The sequence below is a fragment of the Cavia porcellus genome, unplaced genomic scaffold, assembly GCF_034190915.1.
Source record: "Cavia porcellus strain 051 isolate PalLab524CR breed Dunkin Hartley unplaced genomic scaffold, mCavPor4.1 scaffold_5, whole genome shotgun sequence".
Lineage (NCBI taxonomy): Eukaryota > Metazoa > Chordata > Mammalia > Rodentia > Caviidae > Cavia > Cavia porcellus.
Genome location: NW_026947488.1, coordinates 50525552 through 50551348, shown reverse-complemented (window position 1 = coordinate 50551348; position 25797 = coordinate 50525552). Strand labels below are relative to the sequence as shown.

Sequence of the window (25797 nt, the reverse complement as noted above, 5' to 3'; positions counted from 1 at the left end):
GAGAAGGTCACTTAAAACATAAAAATTTAAACACATATCTACATCACAACAGCTGAGTTAACCGCATATCCAACTTTTAGGCAAGTCTTTTGCAAGGCTGTTGAAAGGTTTTAAAAAGTAATATAGGCTGGATGCAGTCATGTGTGCATATAGTCCCAGTCCTTGAGAGACTGAGGCATTAGGACTGCCATGAATTCAAGGCCAGCCTGGGCTACATACTGAGTTGAAGGCCAGCCTGGGCTACATACTGAGTTGAAGGCCAGCCTGAACTGCATACTGTGACTGTCTCAAAAGTGAATAAATTTGAAACAAAAAGAAATATAAAAGCAATACATTGTTATATTGTGATCATGGGTATAAACCAATTGGAGCAATAGAAAAACAGCCTGTCCTAAGATTAAGGACATCTAGGTTGAAATATTTCAATAGCAACATTATTATAAAAGCTCAAAAATTGCTGGATCAAAATGTAGATCAGAAGAAAATCTATGACCTGGAAAATGACCTTCGTAATGCAGAAACCATTCCAGTGACAATAAAATACCGAGACCCAGGTGCACAGGGAGAGATGGAAGAAAATTGTTTTGTGACATGATAGTAAAAAAACAAAAAACCCAATATTTCTAAATACAGAAATCTTGAAAGTATGTACACTCCTAAAATAACAAATATTACACATAGACATTTGACTATTTCATCTACAGCCTTAGGGATTTATACATCCTAGTTGACATCCCAAAAATATTTTCTTTTGTGCAATCATTTGATTGTGAAAAGGAAGAGTGTGAAACACAACCTTACATTCAGATGTGTGCCGCACACTGGCCTCATGAATTAAACCTGGCAAACCGGCAGCGACAGATGTTGCTGGTAAGCACCATCCTTACTGAACACAGGAGTCAGCTATGTGTCAGTTGAGACAGACGAACACCTTAGGTGTGAGACGACCCAACATCAAGATGTATCTAGTATCTAAAAGCACTTTAAATCCCACCAAGCTCCGTGTGGTTTATGAGAATTGTATGATTGGTGGTAGTAGCTAACACAATTATGATGATGGCTGTTCTATATCCCCCGGGCTCAGGCTGTGCTCCTTGAAGCCCTTCTCTTGACTTTTCTCTCCCTAGCAGTGTGATTTTAGGAAAGCTGCCTAAATGGTCTGTGTCTCAGTTCCTCTTCTGTAAAACAGAGAATGCAACAGTACCTCATAGATTTAGTGACTCGATATCAGTATATGCAAGAAGTATTTAAAAGAGTGTATAGGAGGTGCTTTTGACTCATTTATCCTAGAATTCCCACTCCTTACATAGGGCCTACTACCCAATACTATGTATATTTGCTGAACAATAATAATTTCTATACACAAAGAAAAGTAGCATTTAATGCTCATGGCCCAGTACAGACCCTGGTTCCATTAGTTGAAAGCAACTGCTTGGTGGTAGAGCACTTGCCTAGCATGAATGAGGCCCCAGGACCACAAAAGAAAAAAAAAAAAAAAGAAAAGAAAGAAAGAATGACACACAATTCTGAATGTTGCTACCTCTGGCTCAGTCTTGTTTTTTACTGGCCAACCAAAAGTTAAAGAAAAACCACAGTGTGACGGAGCTAGAACGACATGGCATCTAGAACATTACTTATCCAAGTATTTCCTTTGTGCGCACAAATTCTAACACATAAGGAGAAAACAGTAAGCTAGTTCATGTAGGCAGTTCAACATTATGAGCTTTGGAATTGGATAGCCTGAGTTTTAATCCACTCTTAACCGTTTTTAGTAGTATGGCCTTTAAAAAGCCATGTAGCAACTCTGTGCCTTCGTTTCTACAAAAAGTAGAGCTAATAATAAAATCTACCTTAAGACTTATTAGGATAAAAAGTTAGAACATTTGAGCACTTAGAATGCCCCCACATCAGAGATATAACTTAAGGATCGAGGTTAGAAATTAGATACGTATGTATACATATCTAAACAAAATACATTATACTGTTATTTATACTAGCTTTTTTACGTAACAAAAATTGTGAGTTTTTGTATTGTGGTAGCACATATGAAAAATTTCTCCTTCTGATGGCTGTACTGTATTTAACTGTACTTAGCTCTATGTAACCAATCTCCTGCTGTGGGATTTCAAGTGTTTCTAATGTTTTATTAGTACAAACAGCCACAATAAAAACCTTTGTTGCACGTATTTTTTCCACACTTAGATCAAGCATTTCTATTGGATAAATTCCTAGAAATGGAATTGTTGAATCAAAGTACATAAATTTTTAAATATTTTAATAAACAATGACTTATCAAATGGCCTTTTTAAAAGGCTATCTCACTTTACACTTTGATTAATGAGTGTACTTTGTTGCTTTGTGGTTGTATGCATTTCAGCCAGACTTCTCTATAATTTATTTTGAATGCCTTGATAGTACAGAATTAAGTACTTTACCCGGCTAGTTCTGCATGATAGTTCTTTATCTTTCTAAAAACCATTTTAAAAAAAACCAACTCCTAAGAACTTAGCAATCAATTTTCTGCGGCAAATATTCATATACATAGGGTAACAAAGAATTTTTATGCTATTTCCAGGTAGGAGAGGAAGAAATATTGGGATTTCTTGGCCTTTTCGGTGGCTAATAAGGAAGAACACATGAAACCAACACCGTTCATTAAATTTTGGAGACAGGGTGGCTGTATCTACATCCATCTTTGTTTTCTGTCACTGAACCCTTATTTCACAGACAAACAGTCGTGTCTCTGTTAAATGCTCTGAGTACAAAGTCTCTAATCTGGTGCTCCCTGAAGTGTGAGGAGTTAGGACCAGGAGCCCCCCTCCCCCCCCCCCCCCAAAGGCAGGCAGGTAATGCAGAAATAACACATGGCCTTCCTGGCCAGAAGCTGAACAGCGCCACCAAGAGGACAGGCGGCTCTAGTGGTGACTGAAGCCCAGGACTGTTTATTTTTAGTACCAATTTTAGTTCAAAGAATAAGTACATTGTGTTTAAGAGTCAGATATTACTACAGATCTTGTAACAGAAACACCTTGTCCCACTCCATTTCAGAAGCATTAACTTTAATTTTATAGTTACCATAGCTGATTATGGTGTCGCTTCTTGGCTTTTAAATTTTATACCTTTCCTATCAAGTCAGAGAAGATAGTCTTTTTCTGTTTCTCTGATTGTTTCTGTCTCTGTGTCTCTCTCTTTCTCCTCCTCTCATTCACACGTCCATGTACACACATGCTTTGTTTTCCCAATTTTCCCAAAATAATTATATCATATTTTTTCAGTTAAATAAATGTGCTGTTTTACATTCTGACCGTGTAATATTGTTTCCAGCTGAGCATCATAGTTTATGATTACAGTATTTTTCTTATAAATTGTTTTGATATCCTGGTCGTAATGATCACCTCAGGTCTTATTTGCTCAGTTTCCCATGTAACTACTTCAATTCATTCCCAAATTCTTTGCCAGAATTCAAACCCTCTGCAACTGCTTCAGCTTTATGTTCAACCTAGAAGCAGAGCAGGATAAGGCAGTTTTTTCAGATGTGGTCCCTGAAAACTAGCAAATCAAATTCAAAATGACCTGCCTTGCTAGAAAAGCAAATCATCACGCCCTACCCCAAACTTACGGAATGCGTTGCTCTAGAGCTGGGACCCAGAAATTTGGTTTTATTCAAACTCCTGGGCGATGCTAATGGACACTCAATCTTAGCATTTTATTTATTTATTTATTTATTTATTTATTTATTTATTTTGTCTTTTTCGTTTTTATCGGTACCAGGGATCAAACTCACGACTGCCTGCTTGCAAGGCAGGTGCTTATGCCGCTGAGCTAAATCCTCAGCCCCAATCTTAGCATTATTAATATAAAGAGTACAGACACCTAACCCTAAGGCTGCAAGATTAAAATACCAAGTATTCCATTTGTGACTACAACTTCCAAGATTCAGTCTTCCACTCATCAAATGAGAAAAAACAGTCTTTTGAACATAGAGTTACTGTGATCAGTATGATGCTAGGCATCATGAAAAGCTACAGTTTTCTCTCAGAGCCCTCTGAAATTTGGGTCCATTGTGGATGGGGAGCCCTCTGTTGTAGTTAGGGATTGTACACAGAGGACAATTAGAATCAGGACATGGGGGCTGGGGATTTAGCTCAGTGGCATAAGCACCTGCCTTGCAAGCAGGCGGTTGTGAGTTCAGTCCCCAGTACCAATTAAAAAAAAAATCAGGACATGGAGTTTATAACATTATTTTTATAATGGTCACCAGGAGTTAACACAAGAGAATGCAGGAAATCTAGCTACAACACCAAAGATATAGAATATTTAATCAAAGCCTAAATCCCACAGCAATGTCTCACACGAGTCCAGATGAAAATCCAGAGCTCACGACAATGCCTCCCATGAGTCCAACTGGAGGTCCAGAGCCCACAAGAAGGACTCACACCCATCTCTTTTATGGATCCGTGCTGGGAAGGCCCAAAGGTCAGCGGTGGAAGCCAGAAAGTCCATGCCAGCAGGGTGAAGGAGCTGTGTGGTGGGATGAGGGTTCCATGCTAGAGCCAAGAAGTCACACTCACAACAAAGACCAGAGCTGTCCTGAAAGGCACCACAGCCATCCTCAGCAACACAGAGACCCCAAGCTCCTCCTTCGATAACAAGCACAGTCGGGTACATGCCAGGAAGCCAGCATGAGTTCATCCTGGAGACCAAGTGGCACACATCTTCCCCTCCAGAGCCAGGAAGCAATGCTCAATCCTCAATGGAGGACCAAAGCTTCTCCAGGAGAACCAACGGCTCAAACAGCAACTCGTAGAAGGACCCACAATACCTCTATGCAACAACGCATTAACGCCTGCCTTCTCCTTCTCCACCTATTTATGCTGGCACCTTTCCTCAGGTGGAGCATCTACGCTCAGTGCCATGCTGATGTAACCCAGCTGGCATTGACTACCAGTTCTTAATCCGTAACACCCTCCAAGCCAGCTTCATGGCCTTGCCCTAGGTCTTCACATATCCCCTGACTTCTATCTTTAGCACCTGTGTGCCCTAGGAGCCCCATGGAATCACCCTATCCCTGAGAAGTATGGAGGTGAGGAAGGAGGTTACATTTCCAGTCCATCCTCACCCTCTGCTTTCCCACTCTGGCCAGTTCTAACTTCATGACTGACCTGAGACCCTGCTCTCTCCCATGTGAAAGGAATGACAAGCTCAATTATATCAGGGTGCTGGTATCTAACAAGAACTCAGTATGTCCCAAGTCTTTATCATGGCTTCCATCCCTGCTTCATTATGGACTCCATCGTGTCTCTTCTGACATCTCACCACCTTTCCCTTCCCCACTCAGTTTCAGCCCCTATGAAATGCTCTTCCCATGGATATAAATTTGATTTAGTCTTTTACTTAAATGAGATCTCTCTTCAGTGTTTATCTCCTTAGAAAGGTTTTCCCAAACCACCCAAAATGGTTCTAAAATAGCAGTTACTCCATCCTGTCTATGCTTTGGTCTACTTTTTCTTCATAAGCCAATCACACAGCTCTATTTCATATTGTTATCTGTGTCAGTCTCTCAAAGGCGGTCTCTAAGTTTGACCCTGTTATCCCCCATGCATCAATTCTAAGACTTCCTAACACAGAGAAAGGGCTTTTAAAAAGTTAGTAAGTTAGTCAGTGGGCCAGGAGTTCAGTGGCATAAGTACCAGCCTAGCAAGCAGAAGGTCACGAATTCTATCCCCAATACCAAAAAAAAAACAAAAAACAAAAACAAAAAAACAAAAAACAAGTTAATCAAATGAATGACTTGTCTTTTGTTTGATATAGTCCTCGATTTATTCAGCCAGGATCTGAGTGATCACTTGTGTACAGAAAGCACATTTTACTCTACACAGCTAAATTAGGTAGACATATTATAGGCAGCCAGACAGGGCTAGGCCCTTGAGAAGTCAGTGCAGAGGGTGAAAAACAGTCCAACTGTGGCTGGAGGTGCATCTGTTGGAGGCCAGGTCTCAAAGTCAGGGACTTCTGGGAGAACATGGTGGACAAATAACAGCAGCCATGGAGGCTCTCTGAGATTACCAGCTTAGACACCAGGAGCGGTGCCGTGTGAGGAGTCCTACGCGAGGGGAGATGTACCCTGCCAACCCAGGAATGAACTAAGCTGAGAAAACCAACTGGAAATGCAATCCTGATGCTATAACAGGAACAGATAAAATTTCACTGAGGAAGCTGGATCCCGCGCTATTGGAAGCTGTGATTTGAATTTCCTGCTGCTGATACTGCATCCCAATCCGCACGGCAGGGAGAGAGGCAAGCAAAAGCTCTGAGAGTGGGAATTGGCCCAAACAGCGTTGAGAGCGGGACTGGCAGGGAGCTCTGCATCTACCTGTGGTGAGTGAGAGAAATGGGGACCCTTTCATAGACTAGGAGGCTCCAACAGAGGACATTCTGAGAACGGGCAGACTAGCCGGAACACAGCCCTGCAGTGACTTTAGTCGCATATTCCCCTCTCAAGCGGGCGTGGTGGGGAGTGCTTGGCCTGGTGACGCCGCAGACTAAGATCCAGTAGGCTAGCCCAAATCAGGTCCCTGTGCCTGGCGGTGCACCCTAGCAGTGAAACATTCAGTAGGTTGACCTGGAGGGGCGGGCCCAGCAGAGGCTGCCCAGGTCTCCCTAGTACACTGCAGTGGGCAGGAACACCTAGCCGGCAGATTCAAACAAACTGCAACAGACAAAGAGAAAAACAAAACTGAGCCTCCTACATACGCTTGTATGGAAGGAACAAAAAGTATGGGAAAAGGGAGCAACAAGAAAGGGTTCTCAGTCCCCAATCCTGAGAACACTGATCCAGGAAAGGTAAAAGCAAAAGAGAATGAAGACAGAAAACATGCAATATCAGACACGGCACCCATAGATATAAAACGGTATCTCCGGAGCCTCATAGATGAGTTCAAAAATGAAGTATTTAATGAAATAAAGCAAGAAATAAGTAGGATAGTTAGAGAAATGCTAAGCACCGCCCAAGAAAAAACAGATGATGGAATGGAAGAACAGAAAAAAAGGGGAGAATTGTTTGATGGAGAAAATAGAGAAAACATAGAATACGTAAAGCAGGTTCACAGAGATTACCAGGAAACTAAAAACTCTATTGAAAGCTGGCATAACAGCTTGAAAGAAACTAAGGATAGATTATCAGAATCAGATTTGTAAGGTGGGAGCATGAAATGAAAAACTTCTTAAAAATAACAAGAAAACAAATCGCAATAATACAAAGACTAGAAGATGACAAGAGGATCTATAACATAAAAATTAAGAACATAAAAGAAGAAGTAGGGACTCAAACAAATGAACTACAAAAGCTATTCACAGAAATAATACAGGAGAATTTCCCTAATTTAGCAAAGGTAAAGATACTCAGACGTATGAGGGATAAAGGACCCAAGCCACCTACAACCCAAACAGAGCTATACCCAGGCATATAATAATCAAAATTCCAGAAATCCAATATAAGAACAGAATATTAAAAGCCATCAGATACAAGAAACAGGTCACTTACAAGGGAACACCCATCAGAATTACAGCAGACTTCTCGGCACAAACCATCAAATCACGAAGAGCGTGGGGGGAAATAATTCAAGCTTTGAAAGATAGTAACTTCCAGCCAAGATTAATATATCCTGCACAACTGTCCCTAGAAATTGATGGAAAAACAAGGTACTTCCAGGATAAAGAGGAACTAGGGGAATTTCCAACCACCAATTCAACTCTACAGAGATTACTGCAGGATATTCTAAAAATGAAAAATACCAAGATTCCAGAAACAGTGGCAGAGCGGCCACAATGAATGGAGCAGAAAGCAAAATGAAAAGGACCACCTGACAACTAGTGAGAGAAAAAATGCTGAAAAGAAATGAGGCAGAGAAGGTTGGATGGTAGGAACAGCCATTTTGGAGAAAACAAGACATCATTATAGGTAGGTGCTGATTTAATATCCTCTTGTTTTGAAGTCCCATCAAGCTTTTGTTCTTCTGTCTCCATCGGTTTTAACGTGTTGTATCTTACTGGGTTTTATTATATGTGATAATATAAACAAAAACTTTTATAGACAATGAGATTATACAGAAACCATTGTACATTTTCTGTTAGTTGATTCTAAATACTCTGTAGTACTGTCATTCTCTTGAATGGTTTTACATTGTCTTGATATGTTTGATGCTACAGTATACGAAGTTATACCTAAAGATTTTAAGGGAAGAGACACTATGGTAACTACTATGTCGAGATTATCTTGTGGTGAAACACTATTTTGCTTAAATGGCTATGTTTTGACCTGCACTGTTTTGTTGTTATGCCTTCTTTTTTTTATCTCAATCTCCTTTTTATTATCTACTTTTTCATTTTTATCCTTTTAATTAAGGGAAAAATAAATAACAAATAGCAGGATATATTATAGTAACCCACTTTGATTTCCTATTAACTTGATTTGAAACTCTGTATTGCTCTCACCATCTTGTTTTGGCTGATTTTCCTCTATTCTGTTATGCTAGATAGTACCAAGTTTGAAAGTCTAGGCAACAACTATGAAGACAATAAGATCCATTGTGATGCCCATTCTGGTTGACTATTACCTTCTTTTGAAGTCCTCTAATGTCTCCAATGTATTTGTTTTATTGGTCTTATTCTTTACTGTTTTGTTCAATTTTATTATAACTGATGATATAGGCAATTCTTTTTAAGATAACATTATGGTAACCATTGTTGATCACCTCGTATTTTGTTTTTACATTATGTATTATGTCCATCCTTTTGATTTGACTGACTCTGTCCTGGTATGTCACATTTGATTTTACTTTCTCCAAAAAAAAAAAAAAAAAGTAATAAGAACTGTGGGAGTAATAAAACCCAAAATGTGTAATTGTCATTGTACAAAAGAAAGGAAAAGAAAGTTCTCTAAAAGATATAACTGCATATATATTTAAGTGTATAAGATAGATAACCATATTACTGAGTTTTGTTGGATTATTGAACAAAACTGTTTGCAGTCTCACTGTTTGAAAGTCCCAGCTATATGCTTTAATTTTGTAACTTCAACAACTATTTCTAAGATGACAATATGTAATTAACTAGTGATTTCCTACTGTTTATTTTTTCTGAAATTCTGTATAACTTGTACCCTTTTTGTTTTTGTTTTTGTTTTTTTCTTCTCCTTAAATAAAATTTTTAAAAAATTAAAAAAAAAATAAAGTCAGAATGACCATGCCTGCATGCCTCCCAGGGGGATAAGATCATTGGTATCACCTAGTCCAGTAAAGTCTAGAAAGAGATCAGCCACCTCAGTGAGTGACTAAGACCCCAAATCCATGCCATCCTAATGAAGGTCTTTGCTTTTCCCTGTACACTTGCCGCATGACCTGATTCCCCATGGGACCAGTATTATCTACGTAGTTAAACTTGTAATATTGGTTGATGATAGTTTTGACCCATGTTTTAAACCATCTCATGATTTTGCTCTATAAAACTTCCTTTGAAAAATGAGCTTGTCGGCCACTCACTTTTAAGTCCCTCCTGTTTCTCAGGAGTTATCTGTCTCAGTAGATTTTTCCTATTCTTCACCTCTGTTGTTTCTTAGAATTCAGTCTTCAGTTTGGGGAACATGAACTCGGAGTATGTGACATCTAGCTTACTGGGAGTTACACTTACTTTTCCTACACATCAGTTCCACACAGCCCTGCACACAGCAATGGGCACCCAGCAGCAGCAGCAGCTGGTCATCCTTTCTGCACCCAAAGCCAATACAAGGACCAAACCTCACTGCTGTTCTTTTCTTCCTTTAATTCCTCGATTGCTGAATCACATGCCTGCAAGTCTGAGGCTCCAGAGATTTTGAGGTCGGCACATTTGTGGACAGAAAAGATATAAAAAGTTTGACTATAAATGATCACACTGCTTACCTGGAGATTGAGGCAGGGTGTGAAGAATCTGGGGCCTCCGTTCTATTCCGACTGATCAAACTCCACTCTCAGTTTCTTCATTTGTAAAATGGAGTAACAAACAACACCGATCTCTCAGGATTGTCCCAAGAATTCTGTGCTAATCACTGTGCCTGACAGGTGGGAAAGTTTCATGAAGATTGGCTATCAGTCCTAATAGTAAGCACAAGTTCTTTTGTAATATTAAATCCAAAATGAATAATAAGAATGGGGGGGCTGGGGATTTAGCTCAGCGGCATAAGCACCTGCCTTCAAGCAGGCAGTCCTGAGTTCAATCCCTGGTACCGATAAAAATGAAAAAGACAAAAAAAAAAAAAAAAAAAAAAAAGAATGGGGCCAAGAGGGCTGCGGATTTAGCTCAGCGGCATAAGCGCCTGCCTTGAAAGCAGGCAGTCATGAGTTCAATCCCTGGTACCAATAAAAACGAAAAAAAAAAAAAAAAAAAACAAAAAACTTGCTGCAACAGATTTCCATCCTCCAGAAGACTCCGTGCACCTCAGAAGTCAGTTCCCACCCAGACAGAGAGTAAGGAGACAGATCTCAAAGGGGAAGGTGATCAAGAGAAGGAGGGCCAGGGGAAGGAGAGGGAAAAGTGATGAAAAAAGGAATTAAGATGTGTTATAGAAATGGACCAACTCCCCACAAAGACGTAAACATCATGTACCACAAACGTACTAATAAAGAAAATGAACTGGGGAGAAATAGGAGTAAAAAGGAATAGGTAACAAGCAGTTGATGATCTGAATTTTACTTTTTAAATGTAGTCATAAAACCATGATATCAACAGAGATCATGTTAGCATGACTGTGAAGGATTTTCATCTTCTTATTTGCACGTTCCAAATGTTTCAAATTTTTTAAAATTTAATTTTAAAGGGAATAAAACTGAGCAATAAAATGAACCAAAACAGTGAAAAAAATAGTAAGAAATCTGTAGTAGTACTATATGGCATACTGTGCTCTAAAGAGTTGCTGGGCTATAGGCTTGCAAAGTCAATCAAACAATACAGCTCCTGGGAATCTGCTAGTTGGTTATGGGGTTGGGGGAGGGGTCGTTTTCCTTACTTCCACAATAAAAGGAAAAAAGACTACCTTCTTTTCCCCCCATTTTTTCTAACTCTATTGAGATGAGCCTGTAAAATTGAAGTACATAAACTAAACATTAAAGGGCGTAAAAGGTATGATTTGATGTGGTTTTTGTTTGTTTTTTCTTTTAGGCAGGGTCTCTCTATAGAGTTTAGCCAGGCTTGAACTCACTATGTAACTCAGGCTGGCCTCTAATTTACAGCAATACTCCTCCCTCAGCCTCCTGGATGTTGGGGTTGCAGGCATGCATCACCATGCTGTCCTAACCTTTATTGATTTTTTTATTGAGGCATTCAAGGTGCCTCATCCTAGAAACTGTCAAAATAATGAACGTATTTCATCACTCAAAAACATTTCATGTCCTAGTGTTTTCCATTCCTACTTACATGGCTGGGCATGGTAGAGCACACCTATAGCCCCAACCACTCAGGAGGCTGAGGCAAGAGGACTACAAATTCAGCCTAGATAAGTGGTTTTAATTCATTTTTTGAGCCATGGCTGTGCTATGTAGTTCAGGCTGCTCTTCAATTCACTATGTAAAATTATGATTCTTTTGCCTTAGCTGGCATTATAGGTGTGTCCCACCATACCCTGCTCCAGTCTGGGGTAATTTAGCTAAACCTGTCTTAAAAATAGAAAAGGCTCAGGGGCTGGGGATTTAGCATAAGCGCCTGCCTTGCAAGCAGGCAGTCTGGGTTCGATCCCCAGTACAGATAAAAAGGAAAAAGACAAAAAAAAAAAAAAAAAAAGGCTGAAAACATAGCACAGTAGTAGTATATTTGCCTATGAAGCCCCGAGTTTTGTCTTGAGTACTGCCCCTCCCCAAATCTTCATTTTGAACTATATATGGAATTTTCCCGTACGTATTCTTTAGTGTTAGACTTCTTCTATTCAGTTATCTTTAAATATTAATATTTTAGCTGAGCATAGTGGCGCACACTTGTAATCTCAGCATTCAGGAAGCTGAGGCAGAAGCATCCCTGTGAGTCTGAAGCCAGCCTGGGATACAAAATGAGTTCAAGGCCATCCTGAATTGCATAGTGAAAACTTGTCTCAAAAAGACAAAAAAAAAAAAAAAAAGTATTAGTATTTCATTCCTTTCCTCACTGTATGGAAATAGCACAATTGGTTTGTACATTCATTTATTGTTGAACATGGGAATATCTTCCAATTTGGGACGCTAATGAGAAAAGCCACTAATGAATATTTCTATACAAATTTGTGAATATGTTTTCATTTATTTTGGGTAAATATCTAAACACAGAATTGCTGGGCTATAGGCCAGATATATGGTTTTTTTTTTTTTTTTTTTTTTTTCAGTACTGGGTGTTAAATCCAGGGACTTCTGAGCATCCCCAGTTCTCTTTTATTTTGAGACAGGGTCTTACTAAATTTACAATCTTCCTATTTCAGACTCTTAAGAGTACTGACATTACACACATGTACCACCAATCCTGGCTGCATATTTAATTTTGAAAGAAACTATCACATTGTTTTTTCCAAAGCAGTGGAACCATTTTATACTCTTACTAGGTGGCTGTAGTTTACCTATCTCATGGCATTGGTATTTGCTGTTCCCTCTTCCTGGAACCATTCATATTGTGGCATGGCTGGCCTCTTGACATTCAACTCTCAAGCCCAATATCATATTCTTTTTTTTTTTTTTTTGTCTTTTTGAGACAGGATTTCGCTATGTGGTTCAGGCTGCTCTTAGCCTCACTTTAGAGCCCAGGCTGGACTCAAATTTGCAAAGATCCTCCCAAGTGCTGGGATTACAGGAATGCACCACCATACCTAGCTCTCTATGTCTACTCTAAAGAGTTTGTTAGGAACTAAATTGAGCCCCTCCAGCCACTCAAATTCATATATTAAAGGAACACATCCTAGTACCTTATAATGTGACTACATCTGGAAATTAGGCCTTTAAAGAGGTGACTAAATAAAATGAAGACTCTAATCTGACTGGCATCACATTAGACCAGAAGAGGGAGAGACACCATGGATTCTCACAGAGGAGAGGTAATGTAAAGACACAAAAAAGCAGGTGTCTGCAAGCCAAGGAGGGAAGTCTCAGTAGGAACCAAGCCTGCTATCTTGAATGTCTAGGATCCAGAACTATTAGAAAATAAATTTTTGTTTTGGGGGGTTTTAGAGGAAGGAGGGTGTTTTTTTTGGGGGGGGTTGTTTGTTTGGTTGGTCGGTTTTTGTTTGAAATTTCTGTTTTTTTATGCAACCCAATCTGTGGTATATTGTTATGGAAGCCCTAGCAAACTAAATGTAATGGTCTTCCAATTACCATTTTGGAACCGCTATAAGTATTTCAAGAATCATCAATGAATGCTAAAACCAAAAATAATGAATATAATATTTAGTCTCAAAATATCTTCTTGCATGATATTTAACAGTTACAAAGGGGGAAAAATCATTTTTTAGTGGAGTACTTTTGCAGGCATCACCATAACACAGGATCAAGGTTAACATCATTAGTGTTGGTATAGGCCAATGCTGCCTGACATGAGGCATCAAAGACAGAATTTTCCTTCAGTTGCATTTTTGTCAAAAGTGCATATTCTGGATCTAATCAGAAGAAAATATCAGACAATTCCAAATTTAGCGACATTCTACAAAACAATCCACCAATACACTCCATAAATGCCAAGGTCATGAAAGACAAAGAAAGCAGTAACTAACTGCTTCCCAGATGAAAGGAAACTGAAAAAACAAGTAAACCCAACAAGTGATCCTGAATTAAATCCTGGGTAATGTCTATAAAAGACACTATTTGGGACAATTAGCAAAACTTAATATTAAATAAAGGAATGGTAACATTCAAATTCCTGATTTTGATCATTGTTCTGAGGTTGAGCAAGTCTTTGTTTTTAGGAAATAAGCCCAGAAATATTTGATAAAGGAATATGAAATCTTTGGGGTACTTTGGAGAATTTTTTGTTTTATTTTTGCTTTTTTGTGCCTGAGTCTTGCTATGTACTTCATATTGGCCTTGAAGTCACAGTGTAGCCTAGGCTGGCCTCAAACTCCCAACAAACCGCCTGCATGCCCTATGACACCCAGTTGGAATATGAATTTTTTCTTCAGGTACTGGTAATCAGACTTGGACTTCAAGCTTGCCAAGCAAGCACTGCGCTGCTGAGCCATATCCCCATCCCCTTGGAATATAACATGTTAGAATTCTAAAATGATTTAGAGTAAAAGATATATACGTATCATATACATAATATGTATGTGCACATGTGTACATATACACGAGATAAGCTCATACAAATGTAGAAAATATAACAGTGTTATTCTAGTTGAAAGAGTATGAGACTTCTTCACTATTTTTAAAATTATATACATTATATGTATCTGTGTGTGTAGAACTGGAAATTGAACCAGGGCCTTGCACATTGTAGGCAAGCACTCTATTCAGCTTCATCTCTGATACCACATTTGAAATTTTGTTTTAAAGAAATTAGACTTTCAGTGGTTATGCCATCAGAGTGGTCCTCAGCAAGACCCAGGCTGAAGAAAGACCAAAGGGGGGGGGGAATGGTTTTCAAACCCCAGAAACCCTTTACTTCTTTCTTTCCTTCCTTTTTTTTTTTCTCTCTTTCTTTCTCTTTCTTTCTTGATGGTGCTGGGGAAGAAACCAGGAAGAGCTCTACCATGGAGCCCCAGCCCAAATTCATTCTTTTTGTGCATTGCACATTACAGACCAAAAAAAAATGTTTTTGTGCATCTACTTGATGTTTATTGCATGTAAAATCCTATCCTTTTCTAAAGTGCTTTAACTGTGTAACAGCCAAGAAAAGATATAAGATTGATCATCTTGCTCCAAATAATCTGTGGTTTGTCTGCTACAGTGGCAGAGCTTGAACGAAGGCAGGGACTGATTTACCCATCGCTTTTTCCCTAGACTTAGAATGGTCCCCAGTACATTATAGGCATTCAACAAACATTTGTAAATTCAATAAACAAATATTGAGCACCCTATTAGGCATTGGGGTACAAAGCACAAAACAAACTACGCAACAATTCATGCCTATATGTAGTTTACACTGAGCATCATTAGTCCCCATTCAATTAATATCCTATTTATTTAGCGTGTGGTAATGGGGATTAAACTCAAAGCCTTTGCACTGAGCTACATCCCCAACATTTTTTTTTTTTTTTAATTTGGGGACAGAGTCTTGCTAAACTGCTAGGTTGCCAAAACTGGGCTCAAATTTACAATCCTCCTGCATCAGCCTCTCAGAAGGCTGCGATTACAGGCATTTACCACCACGCCCGGGTTACCATATTTCATTTGGTCCTATCAACCTTGGAAGCAGCGGGCAGTTTTACAGACAAGGAAATTTAAAATCAAGGTGGAGTAATAATTTGCCTTAGATCAATGGATCTTCCTTTGTTTTGTTGTTTTTGAGACCAGGTTTCACTATGCAGTTCAGGCCGGCCTTGAATTTGCAGGGATTCTCCTGTCTCAGCTGGGATTACAGGTGTGTACCACCAAAACGGGTGAATGGGATCTTTCCTAGGAAAATAGGATTCCTAACCAGTATCTGTGGCTCCCAGGCCCAAGCGCTCAATCAATCAAGCCAATAAATCCAATCACCCAATCAGTATTTAGTAGGTCCCTAGTGTGAGCGGTTAATCCTCGCGCTGGTCGAGAGAGAAGATTGCGGTGCGCTGGTGGCCGTGGAGACAGGGAGGCCTCCGCGAGTCGCGGGAATTTGGCGCTTATTTTTTGTTGGTTGAGTGTTCTTGCCCGTGATTGGGCCGCGGCGCGGCGTGTCGGGTGCGCCGACTCCGTCGTCCTAGGCCGGGCCTGGGCGGTGCAGAACAAGGCTGGCCTCCCGGGGGATGGGCCACCAGGAGTCTCCGCTGACCCGGGAGGCGGCAGGAGGCGCAGCTTATGTAAAGAGGTTATGTAAAGGGCTCAGCTGGCGCGAACACGCGGAAAGCCACGGGAACCTGGAAGCCTGGGCCTTCTCTGCGAGTGCCGCTGCCACCACCGGTGCAGCACCACGGCCTGTCACCCACCCGGCCCGGGCCAACTATTCCCGCGCTCCTAGGTCCCAGAGGCAACTCCGGGTCGGGGCGGACCATTACCCGCCGAGGGCTCCAGCGGGTAAACGCGCCGCCCGGAAGTGGAGCAGTGCCGGCCAGGTAAGGGCGACCCCGCAGACCTGAAGCTGCCCGCCGCGTCGGCGGCGCTGGAAGAGGGCATCAGGGCCCTAGGTTTGTTGCATTCCGCGAGGTGGAACTTTTTACCAATCTCCTCCACCCGCTACCCTTGGGGACTTGGGTCAGTCCACTGGGCTCCGCAGTGGCTTAAGTCAATGGACTGTTTACACCCGGGAGGACCTAAAGTGGGACGCCGGGAGGGGAATGCCAGAGACAGTCAAGCAGGCAGAAGGGCTTCAATAATCAGAATAGCTGCTTTAGGTGATTTTCTTAAATAATGAAGACCACTGGTTGTTGTTTTTCCTACTGCCGCCCGATAAGCAGATGGCGAAGACCAATGTCTTTTGCTTTTTCTTTCCGGTTCTCCCTCTCAGCCTCTATTCAATGGTTCCATCTTTCTCGCTTTCCCCTCCTCTCCGTGCAGTCAGCGGCGGTGGCTTCCGTCTTAAAGGAGCCGTGGCGCCCGTAGGAGGAGCTAGAGGAGGTGGGGCTCCACGCTCCCAGCACTCCTTGCCTACCCGCCTCGGCCTGGTCGTTTAACCGCTCTTTTCGTCCACAGGTCACAATCCAAGGTCCCGCTCCTTCGCGTGCCGGGGCCGGACGAAGGGATGAGGCAGGGGGGACCCGGGCAGCACCGTTGCTGCTCCCCCCGCCGCCCGCAGCCATGGAAACGGGGGAGGAGGACGGCGCCCGCAGAGGTACACAAAGCCCGGAACGGAAAAGGCGAAGCCCAGTGCCGAGGGCGCCCAGCGCGAAGCTGAGGCCGGTGGCTGCGGCCAAGGCAATGGATCCAGTGGCGGCCGAGGCCCCGGCCGAGGCCAACCTGGCGGGGCGGCGGTCCGAAGGTAGCGGCGGGTCTGCGCCTCCTCGCTACAGCCTGTTGGCGGAAATCGGGCGCGGCAGTTACGGCGTGGTTTACGAGGCAGTGGCCGGGCGCAGCGGGGCGCGGGTGGCAGTCAAGAAGATTCGCTGCGATGCCCCCGAGAACGTGGAGCTGGCGCTGGCCGAATTTTGGGCCCTGACCAGCCTCAAGCGCCGCCACCAGAACGTCGTACAGTTTGAGGAGTGCGTCCTGCAGCGCAACGGGCTCGCCCAGCGCATGAGCCACGGCAACAAGAGCTCACAGCTTTACCTGCGCCTGGTGGAGACTTCGCTCAAAGGTATTGCCGCCCTGCCCACGCAGGGCCTGGGCCCCCTGCTCCTGGGGCCGCCGAGACCCCAAGCCCTGGTCCTGCTCTTGTCACCCTGGGCCCTGACACACCCTTTTTTTCCTGCCTGGGCTTTGGGGCCATCTTCTTGGGACTCAGCCCTACCTGAAACGTTAGTGGAGTTTCCATGAGAAGAGCTTATTTAACCTCGTGTGTATTCAGTAACTGCAGAGTCGCGGAGCTTCCTTGCTGTCTAAGATCTCTTTCCCTCCTGAAACAAACAAAAAAGCTTCATGTTCAACCCCCTATGGTTCTAAATTTCATGATATGCTCCAGTCCCACCCCTAAAACTCTTGGCTTTCCTCTGAGATCCCCAGTCCTCCATCCAAGGGCAGTCAACCAAACCCTGGGGTCTGTGGCTCAGTCCTTTGGGACATGCATAATAATAACCCTGACAGGTGGGCCTAGAGCTGTCACAAAACATCCTACATCTTTTCCCGCCATTAGACCTTCTTTATCTTTTTCCTCTGAGACTGGCTGAGAAGTGGTTTTACTTATAAGAAAGTGATTTTACTTGCAAAGAAAGTAGAGCTTCTTGAGGCCAAGGAGCTTGGAAAATGAACTGGGAGGGACTACAAGTAGCCAAGGAGAAGGGACAGTGACCTAGAAAAGTGAGGAGGTGTCTGTCTGTAGGCCAGAAAAGCTAAGGGAAGAATTCATCTAAGTCCCAGGAAAGGTCTGAGCACTGATTTTTATTTATTTTGGCTTACTTTGACAGGGTCTCACTAAGTAGTTCAGGTTGGCCTTGGACTCGCTGTGTAACCCCTAGGCAGTCCTTGAACTTCAGATCCAGATCATCCTGCCTTACTCTCTCCCAGTTGAGATTACAATGCATCACCAGCTCTGAAGTGATTAAGATAAAATGTAAAAGTGAATTCTGCTGCCTTTCTACGAATAAAGTAAGCCTTAGAGGTGAACAAGGATAACTTGTTTAAGGTTAATCACCTTGAAAGGGAACTTTTGATTGCTAGTTTCCATGTATATACTTCTCCTAACTTCAATAATGTTAACCAGGTCTGTCTGTATTCAAGGCCTGGGGTGGCCTTTTAAGAAACAGTAAAATTTGGCTCTTTTTTTTTTTTTGGCGGTACTGGGGATCGAACTCATAGCCATGTGCTTGCAAGGCAGACACTTATGCCACTGAGCTAAATCCCCAGCCCGTTTAGAATTTGGATCTTGATAAAGCAGTTTCCTAAAATCTTTTTGGTGCTTTTGCCGTTTCCCTGTAAGACCCCAGAAACCCATGTCGCAAGAGGATTTCTAGTCCATTTCAAGTCAGTTGTTTGACAAGTGTGTTAGATGGCCAGAGTCTGTATCACCTGGGACTCTCTCAAGGAAGAGTCTCAGGGGACTCTTCCTTTGTGCCCATCCCCCATCCCAATTCCCCCCAGGGTGAAACTTTGTTTTGAATTGTCTCCTCTTTGAGACTCTTTTATCTTGCTTATATTCTGAAAGTTCATCACTTATAGGTCCTTCCTTGTTCTCATAATTCTCTGTGGTTAATAATGGTCTAGACTCTTTTTTTTTTTTTTAACTAGGAATGGAACTCACCACCTTGCACTTGGCCAGGCATTATCCCCAGCCCTGGACTCCCATTTAAACTACATGGGTGTTAGAAGTCGATTTTCCAAGCACTTTTCTCCATTCAGTTCGTTTATGTCAGTCTTGCATTTGCAGCCATCGCTTGAAGTCTTTGCTTACTCCTCCAAATATAAACACATTGAAACTCTCCTCCCAGTTAGAATTTTTGAGAATGTCACAGTAAACAAAGCGGTATAGCATAGTAGTTAACTCTCAGGACTTTGAGGTTAGGCTCACACAGTCTTGACTTGTCCTAAACTGATGCACAGACATGGGATAAGTTGTAGAACACCTGTGAGGAGAGGAGGGGGAACAAAACAAAACAACCTGTGAGGTCCATTCCTTTATTCATAACATACAGATACCTTTGTTATAGGGTTGCTGTGCACACTGGGAATGTCAGTAATGCTCTGGGTAAGAAGAACCCTGTGCCTCAGTAAGTTCAGGCTGCATAGTGAGTCTTCTTCATCTCTTGAGAGTCACACTCTTATTGAAGTTCGCTAAACTTTGACCACAGAACATGTCTTTTTTCCTTGTATCAGCAGCTTTGTATTTTCATCCTCCCTTTGAGAAGTACAGCTGAGATCTTACAAAAATGAAGTAATTTGCTTCAGACCACTTATCATCCCCTTCAGCTGTTGGAATCCTCATTATTTGAGCCTTCAGTGTTTTGGGCTCAGACAGCACAGTGAAGAAAATGTGTATTTTCTCTGCTTAGGATAAATAGGCTAAGCTTTCATACTCATGTTAATTCAGCAAGTAGTAAATAGTTATTTTCCCACTTGTCATTATTAAGTGAAGTACAGAAACTCTGCTTTCTTCAGGTTAAATTTTCCTGGCTCCAGTTTAAAATTTATCTGTCATGCTGTATCCTGTGGCCCTAGACTCACAGCATATTCCTGTGGTCTGGTATAATGTCAGAGCTAAAAGAATCCTAGAGATAACCTGGTTGCATTCATTCAAATGCACTTTGGAAAAGCACTTCGGAGTTAACCCTTCCCCCTCTCCTACAATTCAGAGTGATTTTGAACTAGACCAAAGTGATAACCTGCCTTGAAGTCCCAACTGAAGCAAATGCATACTTTTTCTGAGTCCCTACAAGTGGTATTTAAAAGAAAAGGAGGAAAAAAACTTCCTTGACCCAAAGGCACTTACATTTGAAAAGTTTAAGGACTCCAAAATATTTAAATGGTAATCAAGATCACTGGAGGAAATGGCACAAATGTTAGCTCATTAACAAAGGTTTTGTGGAGGGTGTTGTACAGAATCAAGAGAATCAGGATTTACAGGAGATGTATTTAAAAGGATAGTAGGTAGCTGTAAAGTGCGATATGTTTTAATGTTGGGCCAGTAAAAGTTATTTTCCTTTTCCATCTCAGCTCTCTAGTAAATACACGGAAGGCATTTCTGTAGTCTCAAGAAATTACCTTTGATGTTATAATCAAATACTAAAGAAACGTAGAATATTCTTGATTTCACCCAATTTGATGAACTTATGTGTCACGTCTTTTCTTTCCCAGCATAAACCAAACAGCCCTCTCCAAAACACAGTGTAAAGAATAGTCAACAGTCCTCGGTATCTGATCTAGCCTGTCTCACCAGGTAGGAAATTGGACCCTAGAAAAGACAGGATTTGCTGAAAATGAGGTAGCAGCAGCATTCAAACCAACCTCCCAGGTTTTAACAAATACTATAAGTTATTTGTTTGAATGTTTAGTGTTGTGTTTGCTCCTTTTGGGAGAGTGAGTTTTGGGGGAGGGCTTAGTTTTTTGGTTTTTTTTGGTTTTTTTTTTTTTTTTTTTTTTTTTTTTTTGTACCAAGGATCAAACTCATGACCTCACGCTTGTCAGGCAGTTGCTTGCATCACTGAGCCAAATCCCCGGCCCCTTTTTAAATTTTCTTTTTTTTTTTTTTTTTTTCTTGAGGGCTTAGTTTTTTGAGACAGGGTCTCATTATGTAGTTCATGCTGCCCTTGAACTCACTATGTATCCCAGGCTGGCTTCAGTTCCGATCCTTGTGCCTCTACCTCCCAAGCTGGCAACAGTTTGATTTTTAAAACTTTTTTTTGCGGTAGGGTCTCATTGTGTATCTCAGCCTGACCTGAACTCTCACTAGTTCTGCCTCAGCCTCTCTAGTGCTGGGATTCCAGGCATGTACCACCACACCCAGGTGCATTTATTCTCTTGTTTTCCATTTGTGAAGGACACTGTTCTTAGTGCACCTGAAACAGTTCAGACTTCGACTTAGGAGACAATAGACAGTATATGCCTATAATCCCAACACTAGCACTTGGGAGGCTGAGACAAGAGGATCACTGAGTTCCTGACCAGCCTGGGCTACAAAGTTTTAAAGGCCACCCTGAACTGCAGAGTGAAACCCTATCTCAAAAAGACCAAAAAAAAAAAAAAAAAAGTCGGGTATGGTGGGGCACTCCAGTAATCTCAGCACTTGGGAAGTTGAGGCAGGAGAATTGTTTGCAAGTTCAGGACCAGCCTGGTCTACAAAGTGAATCCAAGGTCAGCCTGAACTGCATAGCGAGACCCTGTCTCAAAAGGGTGGGAGGCACAGACAGCCTCCCATTGTCAAGCTGAGAAATATTTTTGCCCCTGTCATCTTCAGATGAATGGCAGTGAGGACCCTCCCTTCTCTTTCCCTCCAAAAAACTTGGGGCAAATTGAAGATTCATAGAATTTTAGTAGAGCTGAGAACCTGGAGCCTACTTTTAGCTCCAATTTGATAAAAAGATATTAGTTCTGTTGCCAGTTGTTTAATGTTTACTGTACACAGGGTGGGCTTTTTTTTCCCTTTTCTTGGTGGTAGTAATGGGAATTAAACCGAGGACCTTTGAAACCGGGTGTATGGATTGCATCCCTAGGGCTTTTAAACCCCTCTAGACAGGGTCTTGGAAAGTTGCCCAGGCTGGGCTCAAGCTTGCTGTTCTCCTGCCTCAGCCCTCCAGAGTGCTAGAGTTTCATGCATGCACCACCACACCCAGTTTCAAAGTGTCTTGGTTGCTTTAGGTGGGTAAGCCCTTGGGAAGCTGCCTTGCCTGTGCACCAAGGCCATGTGACCACTGGGAGCTGCTATGTAGAAGGGGGTTAGCACAAGGCTTCTTCCATGTGGTCTGTACGTACCAAATGAACATAATGCATGATCATAAGTGGTGGCTTCCTAGAAAATATTTTCTCTCTGATTTCAGTCAAAGGAATGAAGAGGCAGGGAATAGAGATAGTGAGAGGAGAACTACCCTGGGGGAGACCAGGGTCTTGGCAGAAATTGGTTGTCATCCTGTGAGGTCCCTAGGCAGTTGAGTGCCCAGGGATACCTTTGGGCTCAGCAGGACAGGACCACCATGCACAAGCATCTAGAAAGCAACAGAACTCTCTGTTGTACCTTGGGCTAAGGTTTAGAGAGCTCCTGGCTAGAAGGTGGTCGAGGCTACCTTGATTGACATAGGTAAAAATGGTGAGAAGTGTCCCCATGACAAGTTAACAGGATACGTGGAACATTGGGTGTAGACTCTGAAAATTTTAGTTCCAGTTTCACGCTGTTAATGGGTTAGAATTTAGTGATTGTTATGTGCCTGTTCTGAATGCTTTTTAAATCCTGTTTTTCAGCCCTCATTACCATCTTTCGAAGCCAGTGTTATGACTATCTTTTACAGTTGAGGCAACTGAGGCACAGAGGTTAATGAAATTGCCCAACAGCAAAGCAAGGAACCAAGCCAGGCTTGGACACAGACGTTGCAGCTTGAGTCAGCTTTCCTGATCACCGTGGGGCACAGTGGAGACAGGTGGCTTAAGTTCTGAGTTCTGTTTTTAATGGGTGCAATCAGACTTTGCTTAGAAATTAATGGCTATTACTTAATGTTTAATTGACTATTAATCAGTGCTTGTGGCACCACTGATTTGGTTCATGTGTATTAGCTGCTAGAGTCTATATACTTGCTTTCTCGTCTGCTCTCACATGTCGTGAGACAACCATATAGGTTTCTCTTGCTAATGAATGCTTTCCTTCTGTGTGCTTTGGGGGTTTTAGGTGCCAGCAGCCCCAGGAGATAGAAACAACCCTAATTGAGAGCTTTGGTTAATTGGGGTTGCATTGGGTAAGGCTTTTTATAGTGTACCCTTTTAAGAAGAGCCTAGGTTTCTAGTAGACCATCAGTTCACCTTGAATTTGACCTTTGGTTATCCTTAGGACTAGAAACCTTCCTGAATGATTCAGATTGTGGACCTGACCTAGTTGTCTTTAATTTGCAAATTTCTCCCATGTGCACTGGCTCAATCTGCTCTCTGCTAGTCAGAAGGCAAAGTGGGGTGAAGAAAGAAATGCATCACAATGAGCTAGCTGGTCAGATGGGAGACCACATTCTAAAGAGCCATGTTGCTTAGGAAGCTGATCTAAGTCCCTTATGTAGGAGATGGCTGATTGCAGTCTGGTGCGCACCTTTCTTAGGTGGAGGGTTACGGCCGTATGATGCACATCTGATCCTAATTGCCTAGTCCTGAGATGTACATCTCAAGAACATAGATTCTAAAATTTCCTCGGGCATTCTTGTCGCAGATTAGTTTGCCCCTATGCCATTGCTTTATAGTGTGGATAAACTACCTATCTGGACGGTGCCCTCAGGCCCTGCTGCCCAGGGCCAAATTCATGGTAATGAAAGAAAACATTTTACTGGATTATGGTGGGAGACAAGGGTCAGGTGGCATTAAATAGAAAGTCAGGCACAAGATGTGGTCTCAGTATTCCCTCAGTGCCTGACTTCAGTACTATTTCTCTATTTTGTCTTTTTGAATCTGTTAGCTCGTGATTTTACTGATTTATTGAACTCCTCCTGTGTGCGTGAGATGAGACTTGGGGTACTCATTCCACCATGAGTACCTTATCTAATGGAAGAGATGGTTACCATGCAATAGATATGACTTAATTGCAGCCTCTAAGAGGTATTGTAGGGAATCAGCTGCCAGGATTGTGGACTAAATTGGGGGAAGAGTGGAAAAGTGAGAAAAGACCCTGGTAAAATCTGTGGCTTGGGTTTGTGGCAAGGCCTGTTGCCTGTGGTGAAGGTCTGCTTGGGTGGAAGAGTCTGTGGTTCAAGATCCACGGTGATGTTCCAACCAGCAGTAGCTAACTTCTCATAGTATTTTTTTGTACTTTATTTAATAGACTTCTGATAAATTGGTGTTTTTGTAACCTGATGTCACAGATAATGTCCATCAAGGGCAGTAAGTTTCTTTATCGTGACACTAGTGAAGAGTTGAGCTCTAGATCTACATCCAATTTCTACATTCTTGACACTCTGTCTTATAATCAGTGTTGATAATGGGTGGCTGCCTCTCTCTGCATACTGGAGGCATTAACATAGCTTTAGTGTCCAGGTAATGTACAGGATATGTTCGATGTCACAGTTAAGCCTTCTAAAAACCTGGTGACAAGGTTGTTTTTTTCCAAGGTATGAAAAATGAAACAGATTCTTGGGGAACCCAGGGGTTTAGCTCAGTGGCACGAGCACCTGCCTGGCAAGCGCAAGGTCATGAGTTCAATCCCTGGTACAATAAGAAAAAAAAAAAAACCAGATACTTGGGACCTTGGATCACAGTGGATAGAGAAGGAATGTTGATACCAATCCTAGCTTCATAGGCCTTGTCCTTTCTGCTAGACCCATAGGTTCATTCTTGGCCTTTTGGGACACTATCTTGCCTGGCAGCCATTGTAGCAGGTCCACTTGGCTTCCTTAAGAAGTACGTTAGACAGACATGGTAATGGTGACATGGTGCCCAGCCTTTTTGAGAGAGTCTCACTGTATTACCCAAGCTTGCCTTGAACTTGGGATCCTTCTGCTACAACCTCTCAAGCAGCTGAAATTAGAGGTATGTGCTTACATATTAAAACTTGCGTGTGATATGATATAATATGTGACCTTCTCTCAAGATTTTGTTCAAGTAAAACATGGCTCTTTAACCAAGTGGCAGTACCATAATTAATTGTTGCCATTCTTGGACAAGTTGTATTTAGTCCACATGTGCTGTATAGAATACCAGTTCTAGGGATTTGAGTGTTTAGTGTGCCTTTTGGGGTTGGTGAGGATTTTTGTTTTTGTTGGATTTTTTGTTACTTTTAGAATACATTAGTGGAGTGGAATCTTTATGTCAAATGGACAAAGCATTTTTAAGACTTGATACTGCTGAATTGCTAACATCTCAACACATTTCAATGAAAATTACACTTAGTCTTCCACAAACACACAAACTGTATGTGCATGTTGTGTGATTGAACAGCCACCACCCAGGGATTTGAACGTTAAACTCCCTGGGGCATAAACAGTCTGCTGAGGAGGTGCTTCTGCCTGGAGGGGAAATGGAACAGCCAGGAGTGACTTCCTGGTGCAAAGACCAAGAAGTTGTAGAGCCTTGCAGTGAAGACCAGGATGTCTTACTAAGACTCAGGATGTTATCTCTAGCCAAGCAAGGTAATGTTTTGAGCCTCAGGCTCCTCACCTGTCAGAATAGTTAGGAGTTTTGGAATAAGGACAGAGGATTAGGTACTCTGTAGTCTTCTTTTCTGAGACACAAATTGTAAATTCTGTTGATCCTAAAGCTCCCTGTCTATCTCTAATCCCCGTGTTGCCTCCTCTCCTGCCCACCTTCACATCTGGTTTCAGGTCTCTGATGAGTCTGTGAGCTGCTCATCTGTCTTGTCTACAGTTCCCTGTGCCTCCAGAGGGAACTTGTTGCATTCGTCACATGTTACTAGCATCAC

At 42.1% G+C, this 25797-nt stretch overlaps 1 protein-coding gene across 11 annotated transcripts in view; it reads left to right on the top strand.

The window, feature by feature from the left end:
- The first annotated feature begins 15709 nt into the window (after window positions 1–15709).
- Window positions 15710–25797, top strand: part of Stk35 (serine/threonine kinase 35) — a 176830-nt gene continuing 166742 nt past the window's right edge. For 8 of the 11 annotated variants that reach the window (XR_010047544.1, XR_010047542.1, XR_010047541.1 and 5 more), the window contains exons 1-2: window positions 15710–16228; window positions 16806–17406. Coding sequence is in view for 2 of the 11 variants with exons in the window: in XM_003476425.4 (XP_003476473.2) it covers window positions 15923–16228; window positions 16806–17406 (907 nt within the window). In the remaining 9 variants the exon portion in view is untranslated. Of the gene's footprint in view, window positions 16229–16711; window positions 16731–16805; window positions 17407–25797 lie in introns of those variants that run through there. The other 3 variants (XR_010047543.1, XM_003476425.4, XM_063248796.1) reach the window with 2 other exon arrangements.